The 26,937-nt window shown below is 48.0% G+C and overlaps 2 protein-coding genes across 6 annotated transcripts in view; both read right to left on the reverse strand.

Annotated features, from left to right (window-relative positions):
• Positions 1 to 4,012: 4,012 nt before the first annotated feature.
• PI16 (peptidase inhibitor 16) lies at positions 4,013 to 16,439 on the reverse strand. 5 transcript variants are annotated; one of them, XM_073224357.1, is made up of 8 exons: positions 11,950 to 16,432; positions 8,608 to 8,829; positions 6,723 to 6,832; positions 6,372 to 6,460; positions 5,567 to 5,806; positions 5,153 to 5,464; positions 4,804 to 4,864; positions 4,013 to 4,409 (listed from the first exon to the last, which is right to left on the reverse strand). In XM_073224357.1, exons 1-7 carry the CDS (start codon positions 12,115 to 12,117, stop codon positions 4,821 to 4,823), a joined length of 1,185 nt encoding a protein of 394 aa, XP_073080458.1. In that variant the 5' UTR covers positions 12,118 to 16,432; the 3' UTR covers positions 4,013 to 4,409; positions 4,804 to 4,820. The 5 variants fall into 5 exon arrangements, with proteins under 5 accessions (XP_073080458.1, XP_073080460.1, XP_073080456.1 ...); XM_073224359.1 differs by having other exon boundaries at positions 4,804 to 4,939; positions 5,291 to 5,464; positions 11,950 to 14,473; XM_073224355.1 differs by having other exon boundaries at positions 4,804 to 4,939; positions 11,950 to 14,461.
• Positions 16,440 to 17,202: 763 nt separating this feature from the next.
• Positions 17,203 to 26,937, reverse strand: part of C16H6orf89 (chromosome 16 C6orf89 homolog) — a 65,697-nt gene continuing 55,962 nt past the window's right edge. Inside the window, exon 9 of the mRNA XM_073224364.1 lies at positions 17,203 to 17,521. Coding sequence (XP_073080465.1) covers positions 17,499 to 17,521 — 23 coding nt within the window. The 3' untranslated portion in view covers positions 17,203 to 17,498. The remainder of the gene's footprint in view (positions 17,522 to 26,937) is intronic.

Here is a 26,937-nt window from a genome sequence, read left to right on the forward strand (position 1 = left end):
TTTCTCCAGCCCAGTGTGGTTTCCCACAGCACTGACCACTGTTCTGGGGTAACTTCTTCCTGTTGCTCCACCCTCAAACCCTGTTTTTGCATTGATTTCTTCCCATGGTCCCACAGATTTAGAGGCACTGGCATCTCAGGATCCTGAACTGAACTGCCCTGAAGAGCCTCTCCCTCTGACAACAATCTTCTAGGCATTTGGAGAGACCACCTGGAGTATAGAGTGGGCTGTGTGTGGGCCTGGTAGGTCACCTTGAAGAGAGCCAGTTCTGTACCCTGGGATTTTTGTATTGCAGGATCTCAAATACATTTCCCAGGCTATCTTTGAGACCCAGAAAGGGTAAGAAAATCCCTTTGATACACGCTTCAATTTGTATTTGAGCAAAGTACAGGTTTTATCCTTAACTGTATCAGCTTGGTGTTCAGTGTGTATTATGTTCGTTAAATGCTCTATATGTTTCCTGGACTCTTAAGTCTTTGAGGGCTGAGGCTTTATCTGCTCTCCAAGCACTTGGCCTGTTCCTTGTCCATTCTAGAAACTAGAGTGACAAGGTCTTTATCTGAAAAAGGAGGCTGTGTTGGATTGGGGTAGAAGGGGACTGAGCTATCAGTAAATGGAAGGGTGGTGGGAGTAGAAATGTCTTTGTGGGGAGCAGTCACCTTCCTCCCCTCCTAGACAACCTAGTTCTGATGGCCAAAGCTGAGAAGTCCTCCGACGATTCTTTTGGAGCCCCTTGTGATGAAGTTCGTACTGGGACCAATATAGCCCTTGTTGCTGTGCCAGTCCCCAGATGCCTCAGAGCCACACAGCATAGTGCTAGAACAGACCCCTTCCCGCTCTGGTCCTCGGGGCTTCAGAGTGCCAGCCTCCTGCCTTCTGTTTGAACATGCCCTCCCGTCCTCATGGACTTGTGCTGACACGTCCCCTTGCCCTTTGTCACAGTCCTGCCTGACTAGTAGGGACACCGTGTCTTGCCTTCTGTTATTTCTCTAAAAATAAGCTTTCAAAGAGGTCCTTGCTCCTGGTCTTTGATAGGTTATCTTATGTGACATATTTCCTGAGGGCTGACCACGGGTGCTCTAGCTTTACAGGAGGCAGGCAGAGCCCACCCAAAAATTAGGAAAGATAGGTTCTAGCCTCCACAGTTCTTCCCTGCCCTGCCCAGAGTCTTTCTCACCTGACTGACCCAGGACTAGCTTGAGAAACCAGGTCCAAGAAGGGAAAGATGCTCCTCGGAAACACAAAATGGGTTAGCATCTGAAAATCAGTTACTGTGATATACTATCCACAGAATAAGGAAAAAATCATATGACCATCTCAGTAGATACAAAGTATCTCAAATACAAAATTTAACACTGTTTCATGATTAAAAAACATTCAAAATCTGAAGAACTTCCTCAACTCCATAAATGGTATCCATGAAAAACCTATAGTTAACATTATCCTGAATGGTGAGACACTTAATGTTTTCCCTCTGTGTTCAGGAACAAAGACAAGGATGTCTGCTCTTGCCACTACTCAGCATTGTACTAGAGGGTCTAGCCAGGGCAATTAAGCAAGAAAATGAATTAAATTATCTGGGTTAGAAAGGAAGTAAAACTATCTGTGTAGATTACATCATCTTGTATATAGAAAGTCCCAAGAAATCTACTAAAACTGTTAAAACTAGTAAATGAATTCAAGGATCCAGGATATAAAATCAATATACCAAAAAATTGTATTTCTGTATACTTGAACAGGTGAACAAAATGAAAATGAAATTAATAAAAGTTTCATCTATAGTAGCATCAAAAATGATAAAGTATTTATGGACAAATTTAACAAAAGAACTGCAAAACTTACACTTTGAAAACTAAAACACTGTTGCAAAAAGGTAGACTTAAATAAATGGAAAGACATCCTATGTTCATGGATTAGACGATTTAACATTGTTACAATGGTGGATTATACAATCCCTTTCAAAATCTGAGCTGACTGCAAAAATTTGACAGGCTGATCCTTAAATTTAGATGGGAATCCAAGGGACCCAGAATAAACAAGTCTTGAAAAAGAACAAAGTTGGAAGACTTGCAAATCCCAATTGCAAAATTTACTACGAACCTACAGTAATGAAGGTGGTGTGGTACTTACTGGCATAAAGATAGACATAGATCAATGGAACAGGATTGAAAGCCCAGAAATAAACATTCACATTTATGTCAATTGATTTTTGATAAAGGTAACAATTAAATGGAGGAAGAATCACCTTCAACAAAAGGTGCTGGGACAACTGGATATTCACATGCAGAAGAATAAAGTTGGACTCCTACCTCATACCACACAACCAAAAATTAACAAAATGTATCAAAGACTTAAGTGTAAGAACTAAAACTATAAAACCCTTAGAAGAAAACATAGGAATAAATTTTCATGACCTTGGTTTAGGCAATGGTTTCTTCTAACACCCAAAGCACACGCAACAAAAAACATATATTGGACATCAGAATTAAAACTTTTATGTTCAAAAGATATCAAGGAAAATTGAAGACAACTCACAGAATGAGAGAAAATGTTTGCAAGGCATTTATCTGATGAAGGACTGGTATCTAGAATATATAAACAGTTCTACAATTCAATAGGAGAAAGACAAATACCCCAATTTAAAAATGGGCAGAAGATTTGAATAGACCTTTGTCCAAAGAAGATATCCAAATGGCCAATAAGCACATAGGAGACATTCAACATAATTAGCCATCAGGGAAATGAAGGTCAAAATCACAATGAGATACTATTTCACACTAAAATGGCTATAATCAACAAGATGGTGTCAGCAAGAAGTGGAGAAATCAGAAGCTTTGTTCATTGGTGTGAAAATAATGGTGCAGTCACTTTGAAAATAGCGTGGCAAATTCCCAAAGTTTGAAACAGTCACCATATAATACCACTCCTAGGTTTATATCCAAGAGAAAGGAAAATATTATGTCCACACAAAAACTTTTACGTGAATGTTTATAGCAGCAGTATTCATAATAGTCAAAAAGTGGGAACAACCCAAATGTCCACCAACTGATGAATGAATAAACGTATTCTGTACAAAGAAGTATTACTGGGTAATAAAAAGGGGTGAAGTACTGCTCCATACTGCAACATGGAGAAACATTGAAAATATGCTACATGAAAGAAGCTAGACCCAAAAGGCCACATATTGTATGATTCCATTAATATGGAATGTCAGAATAGACAAACCCATAGAAATAACAGATAAATGCCTACTTAGGGCTGGAGAGATGGGATGGAGGGAAAATGGGAGCGACTGCTAATGGGTACGGGTTTCTTCAGGTAATGAAAATGTAAAATTGACTGATGATGGTTGCACAACCTTGTAATATACTAAAGGTCATTGATACACTTTAAATGGGTGAATTTTATGTATGAGTGATACCTTAATTGAGCTATATGTATTATGGGTGAGAGCCCTGGCCTTACTTGGGTGCCTCCTGTTTAACCGCTCACACACTGGCTTCCTGCCTGCCCCTCCCAGCAGCCCCAGCCTGGTCTCAAGCTGCCCTCAGTCACCTGCTGTTGCTAGCCCTACACACACACCCTTGTGCTTTCCTGCCCCTCAGGACTCCTCCGAGTGCCGAGGTACACTGCCATGCCGGGGTACACTGCAGGCCGACCTTGCATCCCGGTGGGCCTGGGCAGCACTGTGCAGTGGTTGTACACCACTCCTTGCCCCTGGGTCCTGAACGTAGGCTCCACCTGTGACTCCTGGATCTGGGAGAGGCTACCCAGCACCCTTGACCTCCTCCTGGCCCTCCCCCTTCCTGCCAGGTATCTGGAGATTTGAGTCAGGCGAAGTTCATAGGGAGGAAAGGAATGGTGCCCCAAAGAACTGAATGGAGTGTTTGGGGCAGAGGGGCTGTGAAGGAGAAGGAACAGTTGCCACTGGCGGGAAGGGGAAAAGTTGAACTTCAGGGGCCCCCAAACAGTCCTTCTTTGCCCCCAACCCCTCAAAAGCACAGAGACTGGGAACTCTTACACTGGCTTTTATTCAGGAGCCAGGGGCTGCTCCCCTCTCTTGGTCCCTGCCTGCTACCCCTATGGAACCCCACTCCGGTGAGACTTGCCCTCCATCTGCCCCTCACAACTCCCCTCCTCAGCTACACAGGCAAGTAGGCACACAGGGATCTCCCCAGAATCCCCACACCCCCATCAGGACTGAGATGGGCGGGGTCCAGGCCAGGTGTGCAGACATTGCTCAGCAACCTGAGCTTGCAGCCAGCCAGGTCTCGCCCTCAACGCAGCTGTGGATGAGGCACCTTCCCTGCAGCCTTTGCCTTCCATAGGGCCTTCGGCCAAGAAGCGTCTTGTTTAGGGGCTGGGGACTGGGTGGGAGAGATGGCAGGAGGACAGCTGACCTCTTCACCCTGGGAAGGCAGGAGACCCTCCTGTGAACAGCCCTGGGCTCAGATGGCTACAGGAAGGGGGCAGGTGACTGGGAGGGGCCAGGGTTTCCCGGGAAACCCTGAAATCTGTCTCTGGAAGAGCAGGACCGTGCCCACAAGACACCTGGAGAGCAGACACATGTGGCCACAGGAATACTGCTCAGAACAACCGGCTAGCTGAGGGGTGGACCTCTCTAGAGGCAGAGGCACTCCTGGGGCAGAGCCAGGGATCGGCCCTGTGGAGGCCTACTGAGGGCATTGGGCTACCGGCCTGGAGTCCAGCCACAGAGCAGGACCTGCCCAGGAAGCACAGCCTCTTACTTGGAGAAAGACAATCCAGAGTGGGCATGAGGCCAGGGTCCCCCCCAGGCCTTGCCTTGAGTGGTGATCGCTTCAGAAGATTCCGGCCAATGCCAGGGGAGGCAACAGCAGCAGGCCTAGGAGAGGGACCCAGACATGACCAGGGCCCGAGTCCAGCCCAGACCTGCCAGGCTTTTCAGGGCCTTCTGCACCTGTGGGAAGGGACAGGCTTTGCCTCTGCCTGGACCCAGCTCTGCTTGCCCTCCCACGCACCCTCCCAGGCATGCACTTGGGGGCCCAGCAGCCAGAGGAAGCTCCTACTCAGAGGGTCCATGTTCTGCCATGCCCACACCATCTGTGCTGGGGGCAGGGTGCTGGTCCTCTGGAAACAGGAGGGAAGGTAGGACGGACACTACAAGCCTCACCTGACAAAGGCGACTGCAGGGCCAGGGTTCGCCCGCCCATGGCATTACCGGTGGTGGAGGTATTGGGGGAGTTGGAAAGGGACTTGGAGGAGGTGTGCCCCTTGCGGTCCAGTGTGGCCTGCAGCTCTCCTGGCTCACCCTGGTCTGGAAAAACTGAGGCCAAGACCTCACTGGAAGGAGGCAACTCAGCCTCAGCTTCTCCCTCCTCCTGGGAGTGCAGTAGCGGCTCCTGTGTCTCTGTTAAGGGTATCTTGGGGTGCAGAGAACTCTCCGGGCTACTGGAGGGCATTCTTGTTCTGCTGGCTTCTTTGTCTGCCCATGTGGGGATGGGATCATGGGTCAGTTTGAGGAAGGTAGCTGGCCAATCATGAAAGGGAAAAAGGCTGAGAGTTGCCAAAAAGGCTGGGGCCTCACTTGTTAAGGAAGGTGAAGCCTCTGCTGCTCTGGAAGGGGCGTCTTCCGTTGCTAAGGAAGACGGGGCCTTGGTTTCTGTGACAGGTGGCGCCATGGTTGCCAGGGTGCCTGAGACTTCTGTCACCAAGGATGGAGTGTCCATTGCTAGGGAAGAAGGAACACCCTTTTTCCTAGAACCTGAGGAGGCGTCAGTTGCCAGGTAAGGCAAATCCTTGGCCTCTTCCGGGCCTCTGATGGGTTCTGATAAGAGAGACAAGGCCTGGCCTTAGTGCCACCAACCGAACCCCACATCTCTCAGCCCCCCACAATCAAGGGGAGGAGACCGAAGGGGCTACAAAGGCACACAAACACATACACCCTCTCCAGCGAATATGTCCCTCACCGGTGATAAGGGTTATTTCTTGTGATTGACCCTCCATCCACCTTCCTTTCTGCGCTCGCTCTTGGATGTTTTCTCCAGATGGATTCCTGTTCCTAACAGGCCCAGCCCATTGAGTCCCTCTGGCCACGCCCACCAAACCTCCACGCCCACCAGGGCTTTTCCATTTGGCCACACCCACCCCACCCAGCCCCGGGACTTTCCTCCATTCCCCCTCTTGGAGGGTTGAAATCTCTTCAATTGAAATGACAGGGCGCCAAAGTGGCTGCGCCAGGAGGACAAAGGGCTTGGGAACCGGGGTGGGGTGGGGTGAGGTCTGGAGGTCACGCCCTGCTGGGCTTCTCCTTGGCCTAGCACCACTCTGGAGCCCGGGAGGCATCCCTTCCCTCCCCTCCCTCCCTCCTTCCCACCCCATTCCTAGCTCACCGCAGAGGGAGTCATGGCAGCGGTAGTCCGAGGGACACTGGGAGCACGGAGTCCCCTCCTGGTAGGGCCTCTGCCCCTTCACATTCCCTCTGAGGAGACAAGGGTGCTGCTGGATGGGCGAGGTGTCCCTGTCAGCCCCTGTCTGCATCCCCCATACACACCTGGTCCACAAGTGACCCTGGATCTTACTTGTCCCCAACCAACTTGCTGGACAGACTCCCGTCGCTGTCCTCACAGCTGGGAACAGGGTACAGGCCCCAGATGGGCCCCCTCCCACTTCCTTACACTGTGCCCAACTCAGCCCTCCCTTGGCTCTGCCCACCCCTGACCCCCGGGGCCCCCTGCACTCACGGGGGCTCATAGTTGCAAACCAGCAATTGGATATTGGTCTCCTCAACACCCTGGAGCTTCTCACAGAAGTGGGAGCCACAGCCAATCCTCTCGGTCTTGGCCCAGACCACCTGAATCAGGAAGGGAAACCCAACAGCTTAGCCTGGGTGGGATGGCCTCCAGCTAGTGTCTCTCTACACTGGCCTACTGTGTGCGGGGAAAAGATCCCTACAGCCTGTAGTATCCAAGTTCCTGAGGATACTCAGCTTCAGGACAAAACTCTGAACAGGGGCCTGGTGGGGGATTTGTCCTCAACAGTCTACTCTCCCCTGTCAACCATACACATTATTTCACTAGGCCTCTTTCCTGAAAACCTTCCCTTCTGATGTTCCCTCATGAATTCTAACTGTGGGCTCTTCCTAGAGACCCTGGCATTTTAAACAAGTGGTATACCCAAAGGAATGAATCTCAAATGGGGGAATCTTAGATATCTGCAGCAAGCAAAGTCCAAGGAAGGGAACAGGAAGAGCCATGCTGGAAATGGAACTTTGCCCACATCACAAGTGAGCAGGAATCTGCTCTGCCTTTTCTAAGTGTGGGTCTTCCAGCTGCTAGAAGGAATTCTGTCTCAAGTATAAAATTTTAAAAGTCTAGCAACCTTTGTGTACTGCCATGAGCTGAGACTGGCAGCCTTCTCTTGCTATTTCTAGGCTCAGTCTGCCCAGGAGTCACTCAAACTGAGGCCAGTTTTTGCTGAAGAGATGGGGCTCTGGCTGTTAATTCTATACACACACACACTCAGGGTTGGGGTCTTTCTGCTTAAAGCAGCTGAGGGTTCCCAGGCACCACTGTTGAGCACCTCCCAGGTAGAAGTGCCCCTAGCGTGCATGTGCACTCAGCGCTAGACAAGGTTGGGGTGGAGGTGGGCCAGAGCCACTCAGCTGGGCACTGACAGCAGTCCCTGCAGTAGGACTTGCGTATGGGGAGTGTGAGGTGTCAAGAGTACAGAAGCGAGGGGATGGTGAGGGCTGTGGGCCCCTCACAACTTCCTGATCTGGGTGGGTGATGTTGGGATTTCCTTCCCTAAAGATTAGCACTAAAAATACCACCCAAAAGAAGCACTGGAAAATGGAGTTGGTGGATATGGGTGGAAGATATTGGTTTATTTCCTTTTTCTTTAAAAAAAAATTATGTTACTGTATAAACAACTAGCATGGGAGGAGAAAGAAAAAGAATTTAATAACACTGTTAATTCCCCTACACACACACATACACACCCCTACACTTCTTAATCTGCACATGTCAACTTTCAAAATGCAGTGAGAACCTTGACATAAGAAGTGACTGGCAGAAGGCTCTCAGAAGGCTCCCTGAAACCTTCACTCAGCGACGATTTGCTCTTATTTCACACATAGTTTTTAAAAGCAAAATAAAAATTAAAGAAGCAAAATTGTCCATTTGCTGGCAGATTAGAAGCAGCAATTTAGACGCCATGAGAAATGACAAAAGAGTGACACCGAGAGAGAAGACAGAAGTTGAGGAGGGTGGTGGACACTTACCACTGGGGCAAACTGCCCTGCATAGTTTAGGCGCAGGGGCAGGACTGTTTAGAGCGCGGTCAGGATGGCCTAGTATGATAACTACTGGCCAGGAAACGGGCCCTGTGACAGCTGCCTAAGTACCAGGAGGCTGCAAGGGGCTGCGTAGGTTTTCAAACGATTGTGGTATTTAGAGTCAATTGAAAATGGTTTAGGCATCTTGAGAAGCCAGCCTTCGTCAGAGGCTTGGACAGCACGTGAATTGCTGTGGAAAAACGATATGAAGGATCTGGGGGCTTAAGGATGTGGGCTAAGGGACTAAGGCGATGAAGGGAGAGGTGGCCCCCCCCCGACCGCAGGCCCCGCACCTGAGTGTAGTGGCCACACATCTGGCCACGGTGGCAGGTGGCGGCGCTGAGGTTGTAATGCTCGCGCTCGTGGTGCCACTCCTCCATGGCCAGCGGCACGTCCATGCCCTCGTCCGTGATGGCGAACAGGTTCTCGCCTCGCCGCCCGCGCTCCTTGTTGTGGCCCCACACGCACTGCTGCGCATAGGCCTTGGCGAAGGCGGCCAGCTCCTCGTCCCACCTCTGCGGGACAGGTCGGGGAGGGAGATGAGGACGCCTTGGGCTTGGTGGAGGCGGGAGAGGGGGTTGGGAGAGGATGGTGAGGACACTCACAATTCTGTGAGGAACAGAGCAGAAAGCGGAGGGTGCCCTCAGACCCCCTGGGGGCAAAGACCCTCCTCTCCTTAGCGGGGTGGCTCTTGGCCATGATCTGGAACAGGTCGCTGCTTCCAGGGGGCTTCTGTGGAGAGGTGGGAGGGTGCAATCCCAGGCCATGGAGTTAGCCAAACTTAGAACCATTCACCAGCTGTGTGATTCTGGACAGATCTAACCTTTCTGAACTCTCACTGGGATTTGCAAAGAATAAAGGAGATGATATTTGTGACTGTGTTATTATTAATTACTATTAATATCCTCCTGTGTGAAAGGTGGGCAGCAATGCCCCTGCCTACCTCCCAGGGCATCTTAAACTGCCCTGAAGATCACAAGATGTCCAGTGAAATACTCAAGGACTGGGTTGTTTACTGATCCCCCTGCCCCTACTTACACACTGTAAATGACTTGGGGGCTGGCGCTCCCCTCTGAGCTCCCACTCTCCCCTTAGGACAGCGGGTCTCTGTAGCTCTGCCAGCCCCAGGCTGCCTTCCTGAGGGCTACTTCCAAGTGCGCTCAACACCTGTCAACTACAACACTTTCCCCAAGAAAACTAGGTGCCTCTGGGTGACCCTCACTGAGAGGCCTATTTTCAGAGGCTTGGTGGCCCAAGGAGCTGTCAGATCCCAAGGGCAGTGTTATCCACTGGGGACCTCAGGTGAGATGGTGGGAGAGGGCATTTTGGGTTCCGGGGCCCCTGAGGTTCTGTGTCTCCGGCTGGAAGGACGGACCCAGTGTGGGTGGGAGAGGGATTAACAAGGCATGTGACCAAAGCACGGAGGAGGAAGCTCTGGATCCCATTAAACTTTGTCTTTGGCCTCTCCCGGAAATGGAGGGCCTGGAGGCAACTCTGGCTCCACCTTCCGGGGGCCCAGCCAGTGGCAGAAGCCAGACAGCCTGTAAAGCACCAAGGGCTTGGGTGACCCTGAGGGGAGGGGACTGGGTGGCCACACCTATCCCTACTCACACGAGGTTCCCAGGAGCAGCTGGTCCGGGGCAGGGAGGGGCACAGCCACACCGCTGTGGCTCAGGTGAACCCCTTTCCCTCTCCCGGTGTCTAAGTGTCCCAAAGCCCTGGTCCCTGAGGCTCTTTCAGACTCTGGCAATATGAGAGATCGGGGGTGGGGAAAAGTCATGGTTCTGGGGACCAGGATCAGGTTGTTGGAGATGACCTGCAGGGCCCCAGACTAAACTGTCAGCTCCTTCAGGGCAGGACCGTGACATATCCTCAATGTCAGGCACAGAGCTGGCACTTAACAGGCACTCAGTGGACATTTGTTGCCTCTGACTGAGACAGGGCCCTCCTTAAAGTAGTCTCCCCGGTGCCTGGCTGCGTGCCAACTGGATGCCTGGAGTCCCTCCGTTCGAGTCACTCCTTTGGGTCTTAAGGCTTCTCGGTCATCCAGAGACCCCTATGGAGTTTCAAGAGTCACAGCACCCCCTGCATTAGCCACTTGGTCACCACCTGAAAGCAAGTCCATTAATTCACTCACTCACTCATTCATTCAATAGTCCCGGGTGCCATGCCAGCCCTGGGGTGACAGCAAGAACTAAGAAGCCCAAGTTAACATTGTCATAAGCCACTAGTTGGGCCATCATGTGATAAGTGACAGACCTGTAGTGGGAGGTAGAGAGGAATCAAGAGGGCCATCTCCAACCTAAGGGTGGAGAAGGAGACCCTAAACTGAGTGTTTCAGGCTGAGGCGTTGGCCAGCTGGAGAGGGAAGAAGTCTCCTCAGCAGAAGGCATGGAAGTGAGAAACATGGGGGGAAGGACAAGCTTCCGGTTACCGAAGAGGAAGTGAGCAGGAAAGGAGGCTAGAGAGGTAAGCAGGAGTCAGACACACCCAGCTTCTCAGAGCTGGAGTCTGTCCTGAGGTAGGAGCCACTGAGGGCTTTTGAGCAGGGTCAGCCCTGTGGGTCGATCATTTATTCTGGTGGCAAAGGCTAGATGCTGGGGAAATGTGCAGAGGTTCTTCTGGGAGTCCTTGGGAGAAGAAATGAAAGCCTGAACCACTGACATGGCATGTCCTTGGCCAGCTCCAGCCCCATGGGGAGGCAGGACTTCTGCCTTTAGGAAGAGAGGCTGAAGTGTTTCCCTCTCCAGCTGTGTCCTGGGGTGTGCCAGAGGGATGAGGGGGAGGTAGGGTTCCAGGCAAACTGAGCCTGCTGGGAGGTAAAAGTGGTGACGATTAGATGTGGAGGCTGGAGGAGGGAGGAGAGTCCACAATAACTCCCACCTAGATATAGTTCCTCTTCTCTTTTCTTTTTTTTTTATCTATTGCTTTTTAACTAGTTTAACTCTAAGAGGATAATCTTTTTTTTCTTTTTCTATTATTAATGTACAATTACATGAACAATTAGTTCCTCTTTTCTTAACCAAAAACTTATCAAGCACTTATTCTTCCATGTTGCTATATATCTAGCTCTAATTATGACCCCATTGTACAGACGAGAAACTGAGGGTCCTTACCAGGTTAAGGGACTCACACCAAATTACGGGTCCTGTAAGTGGCCAAGACAGAATTGGAACTGTGTGCCCCAGAGCCCTCTCTGCTCCTGGTCCCTGTTCTCACCCCACCTCCTTCGTACATCCCTCCTGCCCTAGCTGCCGGGTCCCATCCTTCTGCCCTGTTCCCTCTTCTCATCTCCTGGGGAGGCATCTGAAAGTCCATTTTCACCAAGGTGTTAGGAACATCCTGCGTTCCCCCTCCCAGGGGTACATGCATTTTAGGAAGTGCTGGGACAGGCTCACTGGGCTAGGCACCTGGGGTTCCCAGGCTGGCTCTGCCAACCCTGTGGCCCACAAGCCCCTGAGGGACCAGCAAGTCCCTCTGACCCTCAGCATCCTCATCTGTATAATGGGGGCACTCTGCCACGGACCACAGAGGTGAGTCTCTGAGATAGCCTCAGCTCAGGGGGTGGGAGGGACCAGGGAGCCCTGCCCAACACTCCTTCATTCCTGGAGGTGAGTGCCCCTGGCCACACTCACCATTTGCAGCATGTTGGCAGCGGGCGGGGATGCCTGGGCTCTGTAGAGGTTGTGCAGCTCGACCATTGCACGTTTCTCATCATCACTGAGAGCGGCAGCTGGGCTGGTGGGGGCCGCCAGCAGGAGCAGGGGCAGCAGGAATGCGGGGAGACAGCAGGAGCTGTGCATGGTGGCCGGCCTCTCTGCCTCTCCAACCAGGGGTCTGGCAGCTGGATTTAACGTCCTTCCCACACAAGCACCACCCTGGCTGGGCGGGCGGGAGGGGCTGTGTCTGGAGGCCTGGCCCAGCTCACACAATGTCTCAGGGAGGGCTGGGTGCTTATTCTGACTAGAGTTGAGTCCACTCCCAGCATTTATCTCCCCTCGGAGTCCTTGGCAAAAGCCTCCTTTCTCTTGGTAACGGGAGCTTAGGCCAAGAGCTGTGTGAGTTCCCCGGCCCTCTTGAGTGTGGACGGAGCCTCCAGGGGACAAAAATCACAGTAACCTCTGCAGAGATAAGACTGGCTGCACCCAGGCAATACCCACTGGGTGCTGAGAACAGGTAAGAGGAAGTAAATGACATGGCCCCCACCCCGAGAGCGCTGGGCTAGCGGAGGAGTCTACAGGTGGCTTGTGGAAGGATGGAGGACAAGATGTACTCAGTAAAGGATTGGCCAGCCTAAGCCTGAAACCCAGCTCTGCTCCTTTGCTACCTGTGTTTTTGGCACCTTCCCCAATAGAATTAGTGACGATAACAGTACCTATGTCATGGGGCTGGAAGGAGGATTAAATGAGATCAAATGTATGTAAAGTACATAGTAAAGTGGCTCTTAGTATGTTCTTGGTAACAGTACACAACAACCACTGACATGGCATGTCCTTGGCCAGCTCCAGCCCCATGGGGAGGCAGGCCTTTAGGAAAAGAGACTGAAGTGTTTCCCTCTCCAGCTGTATCCTGGAATAGGGCTTTTCACGATGGATAAAAATCTGGCTTCCATGTCCCCTCTGTGACTACATGTTCTTGAGGTACTCATTTGGAAGTGAGATGCTGGGACCCCTTCTGCTCTGAATATGTAGTAAATAGAATGTCTGTTTTTCAAATCAAGAGAGAGCAGAAAAGCAGAGGGGTGAGTGAGCTGATGCAGCAGGAGCTCTGAGGGGGAGGATATTGGAAGGGAGATAGGCCCAGTGGCCAAGCGTTTGCACTGTAAAGACCATGCAGGGCCAGGGGACTCAGGCCTTGGCCTCCCAGAGGCAGGAAGCTGGAACAAGTACTCTTGAGTTCAGCTGGGATCCTTGAAGCCTGCACTCTCAGCAAATGAGGACCTCAGAAGAGCCTACTCAGAGGCTCTGGGAGATGGCAAGGAAACCCACCCTGCTTTCACCCGGGTCTCTGGGTAAAAACAAAAGCAGAAACAAAAACAATGTGGATTACACACACACCTGTTAGAACTAATTAAAAATCCAGCAAAGTTACAAATCAGCACACAAGACAAGTTGTATTTCTGTACACTAACAATGAACAATCCAAAAAGGAAATTAAGAAAACACTTTCTTAATTTCCACTTACAATAGCAATAAAGGAAAACAAGACAGGAGTAACCTTAACCAAGGAAGTGAAAGACTTGTACACTGAAAACTACAAACGTTGCTGAAAGAAACTAAAGAAGACACAAATAAATGGAAAGACATTCCATGTCTATGGATTAAGATAATTAATACCACCCAAAGCAATCTATAAATTCAGTGTAATCCCTATCAAATTCCCAAGTATGATTTTTTTTTGCAGATATAAAAAATCTATCCAAAAAATCAAATAGAATCTCAAGGGACCCCAAAAGAGCCAAAACAATCTTAACAAGAAAAAACAAAGTTGGAGGTCTCACACTCCCTGATTTCAAAACTTACCACAAACCTGTGGTAATCAAAACAGTGTGGTATTGGCATAAAGACAGATATACAGTCCAATGGAAAAAAATACAAAGCCTAGAAATAAACCCTTGCATATATGATCAATCAAATGAGTTTTTGATAAGGGTGCCAAGATGATTTAATGAGGAAAGGACAGGCTTTTCAAACAATTATGTTGGGAAAACTGGATATCTTTAAGAAAAAAGGGTGAAATTGGACCCTCACCTTACACCATCTTCAAAAACTACCTAAAAATGGATGAAAGACCTACATATAAGAGCTAAAACTACAAAACTCTCAGAAGAAAACATAGAGGAAAAACTTCATGATATTGGATTTGGCAAGGACTTCCTCAGTATGACACCAAAAGCATAGGCTTTTGTGGATGTGATAAATTGGGCTTAATTAGAATGAAAACATTTGTGTCTCATAGGAAACAATCAACAGAATGAAAAGGCAACACATGGAATGGGAGAAAATATTTTCAAATCATATATCTAATAAGGGATTAATTTCTAGAAAATATAAAGAATTCCTACAACTCAACATCAAAAATCCCCAAGCACCTGATTAAAAGTTGGGCAAAGGACTTGAACAGACATTTCTCCAAAAAAGAAGTGGCCAAAAGCACATGAAAAGATGCTTAATGTCACTAGTAAATAGGGAGATTCAAATTAAAACTACAATATCACTTCATACCTATTAAGATGAGCATTATAAAAAACACATAAAACCCCAAAAATGAACAAGAAAAACAAAGTGTTGGTGAGGATGTAGTGAAATTGGAACTCTTGTGCATTGCTGGAAATGTAAAATGGGGCAGGCACTGTGGAAGACAGTAAGGTGGTTCCTCAAAAAATTAAACAAATTACCTTACGATTCTGCAGTTTCATTTCTGGGTATTAATTCTGGGAGAGAATTAAAAGCAGAGATCTGAACAGAAATTTGTATACCAATGTTCATAACAGCACTATTCACAGTAGGCAAAAGGTGGAAACAACCCAAATGCTCATCAGTGAACGAATGGATAAACAATAAGTGGTACATACATACAATGGGATATTATTCAGCCTTAAAAAGGAAGGTTTGACATATGCTACACTGGATAAACCTAGAAGACAATATACTAAATGAAATAAGCCAAACACAAAATGACAAATATTGTATGATTCCATTTATATGAGTGACATAGAGTCATCAGATTCATAGAGACAGGAAGTAAAATGGTATTTTCAGGGGCTAGAAGAGAGGGAAATGAGGAATTATTTTTTAATGGGCACACAGTTACAATTCGGGAAGATTTTGAAAAAGTTCTTTTTGAACTTTTGAAATGAATGGTGGTGATGGTTGTACAACAGTGTGAATGTACTTAATGCCACTGAACTGTATACACAAAAATGGTTAAGATAGTAAAATTTATGTTATGTATCTTTTACTACAATAATAGTAATAAAAACTTGGGGTTTCTTAAATTGGACCAGAGTGGGGTAGATTGAGTAGTGGTAGGGGGCAGTCTCAGCAGAGACAAAGGTCACTCATGCCTGAAGGGAGCTTTCACAGCCCAAGCTATTTGGGCCATCCGGGAGCGGAAAGGAAACCCCCGGCTTTAGCTCACAATCAGAAATCATAAAATACACGAGGAACTGAGCTACTGTGAGCAACATCATCTAAGACAAAACGGAGGATTTCTGTCCCCAAAACCTGGAAATAGAAATAGAACCTGGAAGAATCTCGAATAACTATATTTAAATTGGTTAAGGAAATAAATGGGTAGTTGAAAAGGGGGAAAGATTTAGGAGGGAGAGTAGAGCATGGCGTGGGAGAGAATTAGAAGAGCTCAGGGAAATGGGTTAGCCTGCAGGGAGGAGAAGCTGTCTGGGGAAAACCAGGGTGGAGGGGAGAACACGTGGAGGTCAGATGGCATTTCCAGCCCAGCCTGCTGGCAGCTCCCCTGGGACGTTCAGCTGATGAGGCTGTGAGATGCATTTCTTTTCTCTGTGGACAGCAGAACTTGATGAGTGCCTGACAGCTTGGGATTGAGATAGCAAGAAGACTTAGCAGGAAACAGAGACAACCCAGGGAGCCCAAGTACTGAGCACGTGGCCAAGGAGGTGCTGGACCAGGCAGAAGGACACAGTCCTCAGGCGCCCCCTGGGCAGAGCGGCACTGGCACTTGGCCTGCCCTGGGCTGGTCACCTCTGTATCCTCAGCCTGCCTCCTCTACAGCCCAGAAAATAGCTTTATAGGCTCAGCACAGTGGGCAGCATTCACTCACTCACTCACTCACTCATTCATTTAGCAAAGGTTTACAGGACTTCTCCACTGTGCCAGGTGCTGAGCTTGGTAAATAAAACAGGCCTGGTCCCACTGTCCTGAAGCAGGGGACCTGCCAGAAAACATGTACTGCGTATGGATAAGAGTGTGGAACTTGCCAGCTGGCCGGCGGTGTTCTGCTTACTGGCCTCAATTTCCTCACCTATAAATTGGGCTGAGAACAGAACCTACCTCATAGGATGGTTGTGAGCATTCAATAGTACACAGATAGAGCTTGGGAGAGTGCCTGGCACATACCAAGTGTTCACATGTTCATAGCCAATATGAATGTATTCATTATTATTATTATTATTATTATGAGTGAGAGAATTTACAGGGGCTCATGTTGTAGCAGAGAAAGAAAACTCAGCAGCCTGACCTGGCTTTCCCCCGGGCAGGAGCCCCCTTAGTGGAAGGGAGCTTGCTGCTGGAAGGAGACACACAGCCCTCTAAAGGGCAGGGGTGCTGGTTTGAGTTGGCAGGGGTGGGGGGTGGTGATGTGGACTGGGAGGCAGAGGAGGAGGAGCCTGGTTGGCCTGAGAAGAGGAGGTGATGGGAACAAAGGCTGGAGTCTGAGCAGAGCCGGCCTGAGCGTCTGGGGACCGAGGCGAGCAGCCAGAGAGCTGCGCTCTGCGTGTGCATGCTCCCAGGCGGCCCTTGGAGCCTTCGCCTCGTGGGCGATCTCAGTGACTCCTCACAGGACAGCTCTGAGGTGGGTCTCATAAGCGCCTCACACAAGGAAACTGATCCTCAGAGAGGTAAAGTGATTCCCCAGTGTTGGGGTGGGGCAGGAGCAGAGCCTGGGACCTGCCACCAGGGAGAGAGGGAGGTTGAGGGCGTGCAGATGGGACAGAGAGAGGAATGGAGAACAGGGGGTGAAGTTAGGGGGCAGGAGAGGGAGGGGGAGATGACAGAATCAAGCACATGGAAAACTGACTGTCGTTTACATCTGTTTTCATCTATAAACCAGGACTCAGAATACATTTTTTATTTACTGTTATTTTCTTTCTTTATTCTTTTTATTTAAAAATTGTGTTTATTTATACAAATATATTACATAGATAGTATGTATTTATACAGATAACGTATTTAGGGATATAGTTATGTAAATATGTATTATTATAGAGTTACTAGCTACACATATTTTAAATTAAGTTTCACTTTGAACAGCAGTATAACTCCACCACAAAATATTCAGCCAGAGGAAAAAAAATTCCATCTCTGGTATTTGCTTCTAGTCTTTCCATGGCCTGGTGCCCTTCTGGAAGATGGTCATCACTGCGCCTCAGCACAGCAGGAGCCGAGAGCAAGAGTGAGCCCTGAGAGACTCCCACAGCCATCGGACATCACTGTTTTAGGTCTGTTGAATCTGTGATTTAAAACTGGTGTTTGTACTTGGTCTATCTATTTTTCATTTCATTTTTTCTAACAATTAATTTTTTTAAATTTCTTACTTTGAAATAATTATAGACCCACAGGAAGTCATAAAAATTAGTCATAGGATCCCATGAACCTCTTACCTAGCTTCCCCAATGGGGACATCTTGTATAACTGTGATACAATATCAAAACCAGGAAACTGACGTTGGCATAAAACTGTTAACTGAGTTACAGACCTTCTTTAGATTTCACTCACCTGTGTGCATGTGCATATATGTGTATGAGTGTGTACTGCTGTGTAATTTTACCTCAGATTTGTGTGGTCATGACAACCAACTTGACGTAGTCATGATAAAGAACTTGACCCAACTCCCTCCTGCTACCCCTTATAGTTGCACACCCCCACCCTATCCCCTGGAAACCACTGCTTTTTTCTCCAAAGCTATGATGTTATCATTTCAAGAACATTATATAAATGGAATCACATAGCATGTAACCTTTGAGACCAGCTTTTCTACTAAGCACAAATGCCCTTAACTTAAGATCCATCCAAGGTGTTGCATGTATCAACAGCTCACCCCTTTATAAGGGTGAATAGTATTCCATGGTATAGTACGGAATCACAGTTAGTTCAGCCATTCACTGGTTGAGAAAATTTGGGTTGTTTTCAGTTTTTGGTCATTATGAATAAAGCTGCTATGAACATTATGTACAGATTTTTGTGTGAGTTTCCATTTCTCTGAGACAAATGCCTAAGAATGTGATTGCTGACACAGATAGTAAATACATGTTTAGTTTTATAAAAACTGCCAGATTGTTTTCCAGCAGCAATGTATGAACAATCTATTTCCTCCACATCCTTGTCAGCTTTTGTGGGTATCTCAATTTTTATTTTAGCCATTCTTGTGGATTGAACTGTGTCCCTCTAAAACAGATGTTCAAGTCCTAATCCCCAGTACCTACGGAAGTGACCTTATTTGGAAATAAGATCTTTACAGATATAATCAAGTTCAGGCAAAATCATATTGGATTAGGGTGGGCCCTAAATCCAATGGATGCTGGCCTTATAAGAGGGCCATGTGAAGGCACAGACCCACGGGGACAAGGACATGTGACAACGGAGGCAGAGATGGGAGTGAACAGTTGCAAGCCAAGAGCACAAAGACTGCCAGCAGCCTCAGGAGGCTGGAAGAGGCGTGAAGGACTCTTCCTGGGAGCCTTTGGAGGGAGCATGGCCCTGCTGACACCTGGACTTCAGACTTCTGGCCTCCGGACGCGTGAGAGAACAAATTTCTGTCGTTTAAAGCCACCAAGTTTGTGGTGTTCTGTTATACAGCCCTAGGAAACTGACGCAGGCATTCTAATAGTGTGAGGTGAAATCTCATTGTGGCTTCAGTTTACGTTTCCTAGTAGGTAAAGAGAGGGAACATCCTTTTCATGTGCTTATTGGCCATCTTCTTTGGTGATATAGGTCTGTTCATGTCTTTCATCCATTTCTAATTGTACTGTTTTGTTTTTTTACTGTGGAGTTTTCAGAGTTTTTAAATATATTTTAGATACTGATCCTTTGATGGGCATATATTTGCCCTTTATTTTTATGGTATTTTACAAAACTATTGGCTTGTAGTTTCTACAAACCAACAAAAAAACTAGAAATTTTACAAAAATAAACTGGTCCTTCACCACTGATAGTTTGAGAAGAATAGTCCTCGTATCTTTTCTCTTGCTGCCTTAATGAAGCAGTATCACAGGCAGTGTTGGGTCCTGAGTGCTTTTTTTACTTCATTGGAAATAATTTCTTCAACTTGCTCTGTATCTTTGGAGACAACCACTTTCAATGTCTGCAAAGTGCTTAACAGACAACTCACTCACCTTTGGGTACAAGGCTTTTCTTTTCTTTTCTTTTTTTAATTTTTACTAAGGTATCATTGATATACATTCTTATGAAGGTTTCACATAAGCAACATTGTGGTTACTACATTCACCCATATTACCAAGTCCCCCCGACATACCCCATTGCAGTCACCGTCCATCAGTGTAGTGTCATAGAATCACTACTTGTCTTCTCTGTGCTATACTGCCTTTCCTGTGCCCCGCCTACATTATGTGCACTAATCATAAGGCCCCTTAATCCCCTTCTCCCTCCCTCCCCACCCCCTTTCCCTTTGGTAACCGCTAGTTCCTTCTTGGAGTCTGAGTCTGCTGCTGTTTTGTTCCTTCAGTTTTGCTTTGTTGTTATACTCAACAAATGAGGGAAATCATTTGGTACTTGTCTTTCTCCGCTTGGCTTATTTCACTGAGCATAATATCCTCTAACTCCATCCATGTTGTTGCAAATGGTAGGATTTGTTTTCTTATTATGGCTGAATAATATTCCATTGTATGTATGTACCACATATTCTTTATCCATTCATCTATTGGTGGACACTTAGGTTGCTTCCATGTCTTGGCTATTGCAAATAGTGGGCATGCTTTTCTTATGTTTTGATATAATATTTTAGTTCCCATTCTCACCACTGTAGCTCAACTTGCCCTTTAATTAGAATTTAAGTGTCAGGGTCTGGCTGGATTGCTGGTGGCCACATTCTGTATTTTCATGAAAACACAAGATCTCTGGCACTGAATCCAAACCACCCTTGAAACTTGGCTTTCACAGGCCCAGCCCCTTGGTACAATAGTGGAGTCGCTACAGAATTTTACTTTAGTTCCATTACAGTGAACTCCAAACCAGCAAACTGCAGTCAGAAAAATGCAGAGATCATTTCAAAGCACAGACAAGTGCTTCAGATATTACGAGAGAACCATGCAAGGTATGTGGGTAGAACTCAGTCTGTTCAAAATGCTGAAAATGGATGGTTCTGAATCAGGGGTCATAGAGAGAGGAGAGACGCCAGGCCTCCTTCCCTTGCAGTCATTGGTTTATCCTCGTCCCCTGTACCCCAGGCTGCCCTCTCACCTGCAAACGGCCCTCCGGGTTTTTCAGACCCGTGTTTCAGGCACCTGCGTACACCCTGACACCTTTCCTTTTCCCATTCCCATCCTGAATCAAAGTATTGCCCCTCATCTGGTTTCTCTCATCTTGTTTTTCACTCTCTTCATCCCTAACCGATGGATGCGAGATCCACAGCTTGTCTTGGACCCCTGGGTGTGTCTGAACCTCTCCAAGGCTCCTTCTGCCCAGCGCTGTCGAGAAGTCAGATGAGGACAACTTAGAAATAACCCCCCAAAGCTAGTCATTTGCTGTCCCTGCAGGGCTTGTGGTCGGGGAGCTCAGGAGACTAGAAGCATCTCTCATCCCCCCGTGTCTCACACTTTCCTGGTTTGTAGACTGTTCCCTGACTTTGCCTTCCTTTACCCTCCCCCGCCCCCCAGCAGCTCCTTCCTGTCACTCCTCCCTCAAACTAAGTTACACCGGTTCATGAAACTCTTCCAAGTTCTTTCTCCCTGAAGCAGTTTCAAGCACCCCTCCTCACACCGTCTTCCCCCTAAGACGTTGGGGTCAGGGAAGGAAGCCGCCATGGAAGGGGGCACCTGGCTCCTGGCAGCCAGGCAGGCCTGAGTTCCTGAGGGCATGCACCTCACTCAGCTGGGACCCGTAGTACCTGTACCTCAGGGTCATTCTGGGAAGCGCACCTTCTCTGTACGGTGTGCTTTCTGTGTGTTTCTGGGTCCCATCCTCCGACCGAGATGGAAAGCTCTCTGGACAGGACCCAGGTCTTTGCCCTCTTGGGATTCTCAAAACCCAGCTAAGATGGCGCCGTATATAAACCTGGGGTGAGAAGCCGTTTCCTACTAGGCAAGTAGAAGCAATTTCAGCTGGTTTGGGTATTTTTTAAGTCAAAAAGTATTTTTTTTGTGTGTGATTGAACTCATTTAAAAATAAGAATAGTGGGCTTAAAACTTAACAGTTAAGATTAACATGTGATGGGGGAAGAGGCAATGTGTCCTGGGCAAGGAGACAGCAGCAGAGGAGAGAGACACGCGGATGGGGGGCAGAGGGAGGCTGGTGAGGACAAGACAGGGCCGGAGGTGGGAGGCGAGCCACAGGAAGGGAGAGCAGAGGCAGGAGAGTGTTCAAAGGTGAAAGCAGGTCAGACCCATCCAGGCTCTCATCCTGACGGTCATTCACTAGCTGCACAAACAATTTACCCCCTCAAATCTTTGTTCATAGGTAAGGTGGGATAATAACGCCCACCTCACAGAACTGCTGGGGTGATTCAATAAAATGAATGTCAGACGCTTAGCATTTCATAAATGCAGCTGTTTTGAGTTGGCAGACAGAGGCAGGAGGCTGCCAGGCAGGAGATCTGTTGCTGTCCTGCTCTGGGTTTCACAGCTCTGGGAACAGGGTGGAGGGGAGGACGTCACCCCCATGGCAGGGACCATGACGCAGTCCCCCAAAGGAGAGGGCATGGCTGCCCAGCCAATGCCAAATCTTAACAGGATCCCAGCTCTTCACAACCCAGTGGGCACAGAGGCTCGCTGTTCCTGCTGAAATGCCAAGCTCAGCTGGTGTCAGAAGCCTGTGGCCCGAAGCCCTTGGGCCTCAGTAGGGCTGGGTGCCAGGCCCAGACCTCCCCTGGGCTGCTGGCTTCCTGGTGCAGACACATTCCTGACAGAGCACAGCTGTCTCAGGCCTTGCTGGGATTCTAATGGGACATAAGCAGCCTCTTTGGGAGTGTGGGGCTGGGCCTGGTTTGGAGCTGGGGTCAGGGAGCCTATGGGAAGAGGCACGTATCTAGAACAGTGGGGGCCGTGGCTGGGCAAGCAGGAGGGACTCTCCAGGGGTGTGCGTGACCAGTGGGAGGCCAGCCTGTGCAGGTGTTTGTGCCTGACCCCATTACAGCTGTCTGGAGGCTATGTAACCATGGCAACGAGGACAGCGGAGAGTGTCTATGAGGATGCGGGTGTGATGGAAATAAGGGTGCAGCTGAATGGCACATGTGGCATGGTGTGGATACTGGGATGAGGAAGGTCAGCTGTCCACACAGCCAGCCCATCCCCTGACTTCTAGGCAAGAAATTCAAGCCATTTGGTCTCTGCCTGACCTATACTCAGTCTCCGTCATAGTGTTTCTCATGTCTAGCCCTGTTTAAAACATCTTCTTTAAAAATTTTTACTGTGAAATGCTTCAGGCATGTAAGAGTATAGATAATAATATAACAAGCACCCACATAACCACTACCTGGCTTTGGAGATAGAACACGGAGGCCCCTAGTGTCCCCCTCCCTGGTCTTGAGTACTCTCACCTGCCCGGAGGTACCCCCTCCTCCTCCTCCCTCCCTTCCTTTCTCTCCCCTTCCTTTTGAGGTGTCAGGCATGTAATGCTATGCTGCTCATGTATCTGTCATCTAATACATTCCATTGCATGAATATGTAGCCATCTGTTTAGTCGTTTTCCCACGGATGGACATTAGGGCTGTTCTCCTTTGTTTTTTGCTAATACAAATGAGCTGCAGCACAGCAATCCTCTGTGTACCTGTGTGTCTCTTCTAACTGCTTCATCCCAGTGCCCACTGCGGCAGCCAGTCCTGTTCCTCTGTACCCTCCTGGGTGTCTGCCCTCCCTGGTCCCTGGCCTCTCCACACCCCATTCTTCTCCTGGCAGCTGGCAGCCTGCAGTCAGGCTGATGATTGTGAAATACCACTTTCACCTGTGTCTTTCCTTATTGGAACCTAGTGGCTCCTGCTGCCTATTGCATCAGATCTCAACTCCTCTGCTCGGACCCAGACCTCCACAACCTGGCCGACCTAGGACCCCCTGTTTGCTAACCTCCTCCTGGTCCTCACGCTGTTCCCACTTCTGTGCCTTCATTTTCCATGTAGAGCACTCACCCCTTGTTCTGGAATTCTCTTCCTGCTCCTCCTCCGCATACTGACTCCATTAATATCTTTCAGGGCCCTCCTCAGGCTTCCCCTTCTCCAGGGCAGTGTTCCATTCGGGAAACACTTGCGAAGAGCCTGGCTTTTGCTGGTGCCTCCAGTCCACCCCAGTTCCCAGCTGTCTGCATTCCCCCGGTGGCTTAGTGTGGGTGAAGCTTTGGAAAGGAGAGGTATGGGTAAGGTCATGGTTCACCAGGAATGAAGAAACAAGCGTGGCTGGCTTCCTGGAGGCCTGGAAAGGGGGCCTGGAGGTGGGAGCACCGACAGAGGGCAGGCATGGCCCTCACCTCACAAGGTCCCCCCTGTAGAGGCCCAGAAGAGTGTGCACCACTGGGCACCTTACAGGAGATTGAAACACATGACCAGGAATGTCCATTTATGGATTTACACTTTTCTCCTGGAGGCACAACACACAGGAAGCCAATTAATTAGAAGGTTGCTTGGTGAACAGGAAGGCAGAGAAAAGGGGTTTGCTATAGAACCTGAGCCTTGTTGGTGGGAAATAGCTATCAACGGCCTGTTGGCACCACTGATGTAACAGCAGGAGGCTGGCAGGGGAAACATGCTTATGCCAACCACCTGGGGGCACCGTATCCCCAGTCAGATAGGCACTGCCAACCTCTGCCTCCAAGGCTTCTCTTGTCTTCCATTGGGGGCCACTCTTCCCCTTCTGGTGGGCCTAATTTTCACATTACTGTATCTCCATTCTGATTTCAGTCGAGTCTGGGAACCATTTCTTCAGGTGATTTTGCATATCTGTTCTGGTTCATTTTGTTTTTGACGTATGGTTTAATTCTCAGGGAATATCTGACTTCCCAATATTTAGTTCTTAAAATGTAACTTACACTTGCTCCCTACCTCTTACACAAGATTATACACTCAAGGGGCCAGGATGATATTCATTTCTGTAACCAGAGGGCCCAGAGGCTGGCCATCTGGACAAAAGCCAACACATGCAGCCATTGGTGCTTCGCCCAGCTCCGAACTTGAGATGCTTGGAGCTTGGCAGGGGACAGAGCTGCCTGGTACTGAGGGGTCAGGCAGGGGTGGGGGGCCGAGAGAGTTCTTTCCGAGGCCTCCTGAGTATGCAGTCAGGCCGCACATCTGTGTAGAGTTTGGTCCTCAACCAGGAAGGAATTGGTGTGGTGGAAGGAGAATGTGTCCTCCTCTGTCCTTGGGGAAGCAGAGGGCAGGAGGGAAGCAGAGGGCCTCCCACAGAACATGGAAGGGCCTGGCCTCTGGAAGGAGCTGGAGAGGGTCAGCTGAAAAGAATGGACTTTGTCCTTGTCCTGCAAACCCAGACCAGACAGGATAAAAGAAAGCATTAAATGCTGGGAGTCAGTAAAGAGGATGAAGTTGATCTTGGTGTGGGGCTGAGGGGTGATATCCTTTAGGTGAGTTCTACAGAGGATTCATGATGAAACTGGGCTAAAGGGAGTGAAGGAGAGAACTATGAAGGTGGGCAGGGAGGAGAAACTGTATTTCGGTAAACTTAAGAGGTCAAGAGCACTGAGTGGGCTGTTTTACTCCTGAGTCATCATCAACTATATAGCCTCAGCTTTCTCACTTATCATAAAAAGGAAAAGGTGGGCAAGGAATCCTTGGGGTCTGGCCTAGCCCTGCCATTGGTGATTCTGAGGATGGCTCTTGAGGCTGGAGAAGGCCTGTCCACAGTGGAGGGCAGAAGAGGCTAGCTGTGAGAGGAAACAGGCTGACAACAAGAGGGAAGGGGGAAACCTGCACTGCACACCTGCTCCGTGCAGGATCAGAGCTGGGCACTTCACACACATGGTTGTAGGCATCTTTGTACTGACCCTCTGAAGATGGGAAGGGCTGCATTTAGCCAAGAGGAAACGAAAACCAGAGGGGTTAGTACAACTCTCTAGTCATGTCCCACTGAGTCAGAGCTGAGATTCCTATGAGGCTCCCAGCCCTTCCATTTCAGAGGCAGGCTAGGCTCCTGAGAGGCAAGGAGGCCCAGAGTGGCAGTATGTGTCTGAGTGGTCAGAAAAGAAGGGCAACGAATCAACTGGTTTTTATTTAATGCTGTATTCTTACCTTTACTAGGTTTTTGTTAACTTAGCTTTCAGTACTTTCTGTTGGTGAAGCTGGAAAAAAGGATTTTTTTGTTTAAACAAGAGAAGATCGACTATGCAGGCAGTTAAGAAAATATGAGCTCCTGACTAGGACAGAGTGAAGAAGAAAGTCAACTTGAGATCAGGAAGGGAAGGAGTCTCAGCCCCACTTGCTGAGGAAAGTCCTCAGTTCTAAAAGCAAAGATGGAACTGGATAACTTAGAAGAAATGGACAACTTTCTAGAAAAATACAACTTTCCAAGACTGACCAAGGAAGAAACAGAAAATCTAAACAGACCAATTACCAGCAACAAAATTGAATCGCTAATCAAAAAACTACCCAAGAACAAAATTCCCGGACCAGATGGGTTCACCACAGAATTTTATCAGACATTCAGAGAAGACATAATACCCATTCTCCTTAAAGTTTTCCAAAAAACAGAAGAGGAGAGAATACTTCCAAAGTCATTCTATGAAGCCAGCATCACTCTACTATCAAAACCAGGAAAAGACACCACAAAAAAAGAAAACTACAGACCAATATCCCTGATGAACATAGACACAAAAACACTCAACAAAATATTAGCAAACTGAATTCAAAAATACATCAAGAGGATCATACACCATGATCCAGTGGGATTCATCTCAGGGATGCAAGGATGGTACAATATTCGAATATCCATCAACATCATCCACCACATCAACAAAAAGAAGGACAAAAACCACATGATCATCTCCATAGATGCTGAAAAAGCATTCGACAAAATTCAACATCCATTCATGATAAAAACTCTCAGCAAAATGGGTATAGAGGCCAAGTACCTCAACATAATAAAGGCCAATATCAATATATCACAAAGCCACAGCCAACATCATACTTAACAGCGAGAAGCTGAAAGCTTTTCCCCTAAGATCGGGAATATGACAGGGATGCCCACTCTCCCCCCTTTTTTTCAACATAGTACTGGAGGTCCTGGCAATGGCAATCAGACAACACAAAGAAATAAAAGGCATCCAGATTGGTAAGGAAGAAGTCAAACTGCCACTGTTTGCAGATGACATGATATTGTACATAAAAAACCCTAAAGAATCCACTCCAAAACTACTAGAACTAATATCTGAATTCAGCAAAGTTGCAGGATACAAAATTAATACACAGAAATCTGTTGCATTCCTATACACTAACGATGAACTAGCAGAAAGAGAAATCAGGAAAACAACTCCATTCACAACTGCATCAAAAAGAATAAAATACCTAGGAATAAACCTAACCAAGAAAGTGAAAGACCTATAACCTGAAAACTACAAGACACTCTTAAGAGAAATTAAAGAGGACATTGATAAATGGAAATTCATCCCATGCTCTTGGCTAGAAAGAATTAATGTTGTCAAAATGGCCATCCTGCCTAAAGCAATCTATACATTCAATGCAATCCCTATCAAAATACC

Source organism: Manis javanica, chromosome 16, assembly GCF_040802235.1.
Source record: "Manis javanica isolate MJ-LG chromosome 16, MJ_LKY, whole genome shotgun sequence".
NCBI classification, from domain to species: Eukaryota; Metazoa; Chordata; class Mammalia; order Pholidota; family Manidae; genus Manis; species Manis javanica.